This window comes from Chaetura pelagica, unplaced genomic scaffold (genome assembly GCF_000747805.2).
Source record: "Chaetura pelagica isolate M959 unplaced genomic scaffold, ChaPel_1.0 scaffold703, whole genome shotgun sequence".
Taxonomy (NCBI): Eukaryota; Metazoa; Chordata; class Aves; order Apodiformes; family Apodidae; genus Chaetura; species Chaetura pelagica.
The window spans coordinates 224,730-232,550 of record NW_009952582.1 but is presented as its reverse complement, the minus strand read 5'-3'; the positions used below and the strand labels follow the sequence as shown (position 1 = coordinate 232,550).

The following is a 7,821-nucleotide window of genomic DNA, read 5'->3' as shown; positions in this document are numbered from 1 at the left end:
CTCGCCTCCAGGACAAGAAGTGGTGTGAAACAGAGCAAGGATTGCACTGACAACCTTTAAACAAATAAAGTACTTTCTGTTCTGTAGCAAAATTCGTGCCAAGCACCAAAACCTTCCCGGGCCACAGGCTGTGGAGAGGCTTGCTGAGTACAGTGATCAGAGGAGCTGGACACTGTCCTAAGGCTCAGCTGCTCCTGGAAGTCTTTAAGCCTGAACAGACACCACTTCCCTACAGGCCGAAGCGGGCTGGGGTGCGTCGCGGCGTCAGGGGCTCCCCCTGCTCCTTCCGCCCCGGGGTGTAGATTTTAGTAGATCTGCCAGGAGAGGACAAGGTGATTAGTGGAAGATGCAACCTTTCCTGTGCCAGAAAACCCCAGGGGCAGGTGTGATCCTGCACACAGCTCACTACTCCTGCCCTGTGGCCAGGCAGGGCCAGCACCCACCTTGCGCTGCCCAGCGGGTTTCGCCGCTCCTGCTCCTCGCGGCGGGCGCGCAGCTGCTCCTCTGCCAAAGCCATCTCCTCCTCCATGGCTGACACCTCCTCCTTAGCACGGCGGCGGTTCTCCTGAAGAAAGGCAGCAGGTCAGGGATAGAGGGAGGGCTGGCCAGCAGTTGACTCTGCAGGCCCTAGAACAGGCATTCCATAGGGCTGCTGTCTGCCAGCTTGTCCTGGACAGGAGACTCACCTGGCGTGACTTGCCAGCATGTTTGATACTGTAGAACATGGGGCCCAGCTCTGCCAGCCACTCTCCATCCACAGCAGTGACACACTGCATGTATTCCTGCGGGGACAGAAGGAAAGGCCAGGGTAGCAGGATGGCGCTCACAGGGCCTGGGCACCACTTCTAGAGCCGTGGCAGCTCCCTCCCTCCTTCACTTGCTGAAGGCACTTCTCAGGCTGGGACTATACCCCTTTCCAACAATTCTTCCAGCCTCAGAAGCTGCTGTGGGGTGGACTTGGCCACACCACAAAGAGGTTCAAACATGTCCCACATATGCCAGGAAAAAATACTGGTAACAGGACAAACAGAACTTAGCAGATGACTTGGACATGCCTTAGTTGGTATAAGACGAGAAAGGCTGAGGACTGCCCTGCTGACAGGTCCCAACCACAGCAAAGCCCTCCTGCCTCTCTCGGAGCACTCCTCACCCTTCTCACTAGCCCTCAGCTCACCTTGGTGGTCATCACCAGCTCATGATACACGATGTAGTCGGGTGTGTAGCCCATGCCAAAGAGAGAGCTGGTGGGGTGCAGGTGGCAGGGCATACCTGTGCGGATGTTCACGTACTCCCCAATGCCCTGCAGAGAGAAGCACGATGGGAACCCCTGCTCCCAGGCAGGGCCTCTCAGCCCCCCGACAAGCACAGACACCTCTCACCTTCAGCTTGGCAGCCTGATGGAAATAGGCAGCACAGATGCACTTCCTGACAATGTCCCAGTCAGTCCCACAGGACGCCAGGCTCATCCGCTGCTGCACCATGATGTCCTTGAGCTGGGCACGCACCTCCCGCACCTGCAGGGGCGTGAGTGGCAGCCAGGCCCCTTCCCAGTGCCAGGCTTCCCCCCCAGCCTCACCACCACAGTCTCACCTTCCGCATGGCCTTGGCATGGATGAAATGCTGGTTGCACCACAGCGTGGAATAGCTGTTGTTCTTCCACTGCAGGTAAACATTCAGGTAAGTCAAGTGATCACTCTCTGGAACTGCAAATTTCTCCCGCACTTGGTCGCTCTCCTCCTCTCGGCCCTGAAGGGTGAGCAAAGAACATGGGTTAGTCAAAGTGCAGGGGTAGGTCCCAAACTGCTGAAAGAGCAAACAGGTACCTTAGGCCGATAGAAGATGGCAGGCACAGACAACATGGAGACAATCAGCAAGATCTCCGAGCTGCAACCCATATCACAGGAGACTATAAGCATTTTAGAGAGTGCAGGATCCAGTGGGAACTCCACCATGAGACGTCCTGTTGAGGTGAGACCACCTGCAGGAACAGCACAGGGTTCAGCAACTGGGCAGGTCCCAGCCCGGGGGCTGACACTTGCCCCAGCATACAATGTTACCTGTGTTATCCAGGGCTCCCAGGATCCACAGCTGGTACATGGAGTTCAGCATGTTGTCCTCAGGGGGTGGATCCATGAAGTGGAACTGCAGCAGGTCCTGCACACCCAGGGACTTGAGCAGAAGCACGACGTTGGCCAGGTTGGTGCGCTGGATCTCGGGCACCGTGGTTGTCAGCAGCTCGTTCTTGTAGGCGCTTTGGGTGTAGAGCCTGGGGAAGAGATGCCAAGAGCATGCTCCTCTCTTCAGGCTGCTGTGTTCCCCACTGACCTACCAGCCATTGTGCAGCCAGGAGAAGCCAGGGAGGAGCCTCTGCCCTGTCCCAGGTGTGGCCCAAGGGGGCTGGGCTGCAACACCCCTCTCCAGCACAGTCCTTCCCTGGGTGCTGACCAGGCACAAAGCAAAGCCTTGAGAAAGCTAACTTTGGCTGGGCTGTTATCCCAAGAGCACCAAGGGTGAAGATGGGCAAGGGACACTGGAGCACATCCCTTCCTCTGCAGAGGAACTGGGTCCAAAAGAGAAGGCCTCAAGCGCTGCCTCCTGCCCTTATCCCCCAGGAGTTCAAGATAATGAAGAGCTCCAGTGAGAAACAAATACCTATAACCTGATGCCAAGCTGCAGACATGACAGGAATGGGAACACCAGTGAGATGCCTACCTGAAGCAGTGGCCTGGGCCTGTTCGGCCAGCTCGGCCTGCCCTCTGGTTGGCGTTGGCTTGACTGATGGGGTAGATCTGCAGTGCATCCATGCCTATGCGGGGGTTGAAAACCTGCAGGGCACAAGAACTGACTGAGCTAACAGGAAGTCTTGGTCACTACCATAGAATTTCCTCAACCCAACCTCAGAGATCACAGAAAGCAGCAGCAGAGATGGTGGCTTACCTTCAGCTTGCAGTAGCCTGAGTCAATCACAAACATGATGCCATCCACTGTCAGTGAGGTCTCTGCAATGTTTGTGGCGACAATGCACTTCCTGACCCCATCTGGAGCCTGCAAGCACAGGAGGTGTGTCAGACCAGGGCAGGGGGCTCTGTTCCTCAGGAAGAGTGCAGAGCAGCAGGGCCGAGCCCAGAAGAACAGGGCTGACTCCTGGAAAGCTGAAGGGACACGTGCTTCCTCTTGACCTCCACATGCAATACAAATGGCACATCTGCACCTCTCACTCATGCTCAGCAGTCTTCTCTGCACTAGTTTTCCCTGTCCCCACTCCCATCCCAGAGCACACATCAGCACCTTCTGGAAGATCTTGGCCTGCAAGTCAGATGGTAGCTGAGAATAGATAGGAAGTACAGCAAGAGCAGGTGCCTTCTCCAGCTCCTCAAGGTGCTCCACAATTTGCTCTGAGGTCACCTAGAAACAAAGAGAAATGTAAATGCAAGATTAAAACAACAAGGTGATAGGGCAGTGCCTGCCCTTCCAGCTCACCTCTATGTCCTCCTGGCCTGGCATGAAGACGAGGATGTCCCCTGGAGCACCAGACAGATGCACCTGCAGGGCTTGTTTCACTGCAGCCTCCACATAATCCTCCTGTGGGGTCTGAGAGGAACAGCCCAGGCTACAGACACCAATAATCCCACCTGCCCTGTCCCACACAGAGGCTGCACCACAGCACAGCTACTCCTCCTCTACCCTTTCTCCCCACCACAAACTGCAGTACCCCCAGGTCACAGCCTCCTCTCAGAGCTGGACTTCCCCCTGCAACACTGACCATACCTTGCTAAAGAGAATATCAACAGGAAAAGTGCGTCCAGGAATGTGGAAAATAGGAACGTTCCCAAAGAAGGAGGCAAACTTGTCTGCATCCATGGTAGCTGAGGTGACAACAAGCTTCAGATCTGAGCGTCGGGCCACCACCTAGAAAGCAGACAAAAGGAACAATGAGGAAGGGGAATCTGTGCATGGCTGCAGGCTGCTTCCAGCACAGCTGGGACAACAGCACAGGACAGATCTGCTGCTGTGCTCTAGAGGCACTGGCCACTGGTGCTAGGGAACGCACACACTGTGTGATCTGAGCAGCTAAGAGGACCCACCGACCTCAGTCCAGAAGGCTTAAGCCAGCAAAGATCTCTGTACTTATAGTTCCAGATGGCCCGCCAGGCCCTGGCAGCGCTGAGGCACTAGGGGAGATTTAACCTCCCAGGGCCAGGAGGCTGGAGCAGCACACAGAACTCGGCAGCTCTGCTTCCCGCTCCCAGGCCTGCCCCTGCCAACACCCAGTGCAAGCCCAGCTGCCTGCCCTGCCTCACCTCCCGGAGCAGGCCGAAGAGCACGTCGGTGTTGAGCGAGCGCTCGTGCGCCTCGTCCATGATGATGGCGCTGTAGTTGTCCAGGTCAGCCTCGCGCAGCGACTCGCGGAGCAGGATCCCGTCCGTCATGTACTTGATCACTGTCTTCTCAGAGGTGCAGTCCTCGAAGCGGATGGCGTAGCCCACCTTGGGCAGAGATGCCCGTGAGTCCCGCAGCAGCCGCGGGCACGGCCAACATGGCGGCCACGCGGCGGGGCTGGGTGCACCCGATCATGTCATAGTCTGTGTAGCCATCCTCGTGGAGGTACTGGGTCAGCTGAGTCGTCTTCCCGCTCCCTGTCTCCCCCACCACAATCACAATGCTGTTGTCTCTGAAAAAAGAGAAAAAAAAAGTGTTTCTCCACATGCCACGAAGAAGGGTTTGGCACCCACAGCCCTGGCGCCACCCAACCCCCACCCTGCCCAGGCAGCAGAGCTGCCACAGCCATGGAAAGCAACAGGCTTTGCTTCCTGAGGGTATGGCTTCCACATGGGCCACGTATCCAGGAGAATTTCCCACTGAGGTTCCTGAGATGCAGGCCGATGCCCTGGGTTGCTCTGACACCAGCTCTCAAGCACCATACCTGAGGATGGAGAGCAGCTCCTGCTGCACTGCGAAGATGGGCAGATACTGTCTCTGCTCCAGGATCGATTTCTTCTTGGCAAACTCACTGCTAGCTTCACTTTTCTCTTTCATGTGCTCAGCAAACTTCTGTTCAGTCCTAAGGAAACACCACAGGTCCTGAAACTGCCTCTCCACACACTGTTCTACGGCTACAGCCACATCCCTGGCTGAGCAGCACTAAGCCAAAGCAAGCTCCTACTTGTAATCCACTTTGCCATCTTCTGTCAGCATCTCATCCTTCTCCTCTTCTTTCTTGATCCCCATGATGTCTCCCAGTTTTGTGCCTGCCAGCTCCCAGTGTTTATGCTGAGCCTGGAAGGACAGAGAGCAGCAGAGCCCTGCCACAGCAAGCACTGACAAATCATTCTTCCCCAGTCCTACTCATAGGACTGGAAAAGCATATTAACCCCACAGCATCTCAGTGCTATGACACAGAATGCACACCCAATTCGTACACCAAGTCTCCCTCTTCCAGGGGACTTGGAGCAGAGCTTTCAGACACTGGTCTGGACACAGAGACTTCAAGCACAAGATGATCAACCCCCTCCTAAGAAAATGGTTCCAGCTGCAGACCCTTCTGTTACATTTGAAGTTAAACCTACACAAATACAAACCAGAGATAATATTGCTGTTCTTGATGGCTGCTCACAGCTTCCCTCTCACCTTCCTGTTTACTCTTACCCGATAGCAGTTTAGCCCACAGCATACACAGCTCAAACCCAGTTCAGTTTCAATTTACAGGAACACATCCGTACTTTCCCCAAGCTGTCACATAGCTTTAGAGGAAGTCCCTAAGAAACACCCCAAAGAACTCATGTGCTACCCAACTGCACAGTCCCCTTCACAGCTCTTTTGCTGAGACACCACAAGGTATACCCTGCTGCCTCACTGACTGCTGACTGTCCCTGGGCTACCTCGCATTCTCCCACTCCCCCCTACTTTCCCATAATCCAAGTGTCCCCTGGATCAGACTCCTCTGCATGAGTGCACAGTGATTCACATCCCAGGCAGCACCTGAGGAAATCACACAGCAGCTGCTTATGAGACAACACAGGGAGCTGGGCTGCCAGGACTGCCCAGGTCACAAAACCAGGAACTCCTCCCTGTCACTGCCACCAAAGCCAGTGTTCTGCAGAGGCCAAACAGGGGCCGTGAGGCACTGCTGACAGGCACAGGCCAAAAGGTCCCAGCGTACCCTCTTGCGCTCCTTTTGCTCCCGGTGCTTGCGCACCAGCTGGCTGCCCTTCCGGGCGATGATGGCCAGGTCCGAGGTGGCGTCCTTGACAGGGATGACTGGCTCTGGCTAGAGGGAAGAGGCACTGCTTCAGCAGAGAGCTCAGCCCTGGGGGGCTCCCTGTCCGCAGCAACTTCAGCCACCTGCTTCGTGAAGACAATCCTCCCGTCTAGGAAAGGGGGCACCAGGTTGTGCACCAGCAGATGCACTTTAGCAGAGTTATCCTCCTCAAAATCTTCATCCACCTCAATCCGATGAACCACACCACTGGTCAGCATGCGATTGGTCTCCCAGCGCTCGTTGTCCTGCAGGAAACAACAGGTCAGAACACAGGCAGAAGCCCCACAGAAGGCCTGAGAGATCACAGTACGAGGCTGAGCCCGGCTCTGGGCCTCACACTGGCAACAGGATGAAACGGATGGTTCTAGCCCAGGGAGGCCAGAAAAGCACCAGGGAAGAGGGAGCAACTGGAGGCAGCAGGCAGGGGAAACACAGACTGCCCCTAGGGAGCACCTGGTCAGCAGAACTGTCCCCAAGGAAACGCAGAACAGACATTGTTCACAGGCCCCTGCTACACTCAGAACATGCCTGCTCATGTGCTGAGGGTGGCAGCCCCCAGCATCAACTGCCCCCCCCCCAGCAGGGGCACAGCCCTCTGCACTGTTGCTGCCCCAGCACCACGACCACTGCAGCCTGATCGCCACCTCTGCCCACGCAGGGGGTGCTGGGCTGTACTTCCACAGCCACTTCACAACGATGTCCCCACGAGCCCTTGTCCGGCCTGGGCCAGGACACAGACTGTCCTGCTGCACCTGCGAGGCAGGCTGAGCCTTTGCTGCCAGCACAGCAGCCCGCCCAGGGGCAGCCATGCCCGCCCCACCTCGTTGATCTGCCGCCGCTGTGCGGAGATGCGCTTCTGCCTCTGCTTGTGCAGGTGCTGCTCTCGCTTCTTCACGTACTCCTCTGAGGAGTAGGCCAGGGGGTTGTGGAACTCGTCGTAGCCCTCGTCCATCATGTACCAGTCCCTGTCAGCTTGCTGGGAGGGGAGAGGTGTGGCTCAGAGCCCTGCCAGCCCTGTGGCCTGGCCCAGCATCCCCGAGCCCGCCCCCGGTCTGCGGGTCTGGTCGCCCTCCTCCGCCTGCCGCTCCTCCTCCGTCTCGAAGGCGATGCCCTCCTCCCCGTCCTCCCGCCGCCCTGCGGGGGGAGCTGGTCGGTCCAGGCTCCGCAGGAAACCCCTGGGAGCTGATCCGGTGGGGCACAGGGGGAGGGCCCTCAGGGGCCCCCCAGCCCAGGCTGCTCACCTCTCCCCCGGCTCAGCCGTGGTGTGGACCCCAGGTGCCGCCGGTCATCAGCCCACTCGTTGTACTTGTAGGACGGGGTGGGCAGCGGCGTCTTGTCTGAGTACCTGCTCCTCACAGACCTGGGACGACAGGGCACGGCAGGAATCAGAGCCAGGCACAGCTCCTGCACACCCTCCCCCACTGCAGCTCAGCAGCTCGTAGCCCCAGCAATCGGTACCTGTCCCGGTCTCTCCGGTCCGTAGCCCGGTGGCTGCGCTCCGAGTCCCGGCCGGAAGGCATGGGGGAGGGGGATTCCCACTGGGAGCGGCGGGTGCTGCTGGA

The 7,821-nt window shown here is 57.6% G+C and overlaps 1 protein-coding gene across 1 annotated transcript in view; it reads right to left on the bottom strand.

Annotated features, from left to right (window-relative positions):
• Positions 1 to 229: 229 nt before the first annotated feature.
• The window catches only part of LOC104385228 (pre-mRNA-splicing factor ATP-dependent RNA helicase PRP16-like), an 18,287-nt gene continuing 10,695 nt past the window's right edge, over positions 230 to 7,821 (bottom strand). Inside the window, 23 exon segments of the mRNA XM_009993657.1 lie at positions 230 to 314; positions 444 to 565; positions 687 to 782; positions 1,175 to 1,300; positions 1,380 to 1,514; positions 1,591 to 1,746; positions 1,824 to 1,978; positions 2,058 to 2,266; positions 2,713 to 2,825; positions 2,938 to 3,045; positions 3,289 to 3,405; positions 3,481 to 3,591; positions 3,769 to 3,909; positions 4,302 to 4,494; positions 4,496 to 4,672; positions 4,925 to 5,062; positions 5,165 to 5,277; positions 6,161 to 6,268; positions 6,343 to 6,504; positions 7,080 to 7,237; positions 7,319 to 7,393; positions 7,501 to 7,619; positions 7,718 to 7,813. Coding sequence (XP_009991959.1) covers positions 230 to 314; positions 444 to 565; positions 687 to 782; positions 1,175 to 1,300; positions 1,380 to 1,514; positions 1,591 to 1,746; positions 1,824 to 1,978; positions 2,058 to 2,266; positions 2,713 to 2,825; positions 2,938 to 3,045; positions 3,289 to 3,405; positions 3,481 to 3,591; positions 3,769 to 3,909; positions 4,302 to 4,494; positions 4,496 to 4,672; positions 4,925 to 5,062; positions 5,165 to 5,277; positions 6,161 to 6,268; positions 6,343 to 6,504; positions 7,080 to 7,237; positions 7,319 to 7,393; positions 7,501 to 7,619; positions 7,718 to 7,813 — 3,013 coding nt within the window.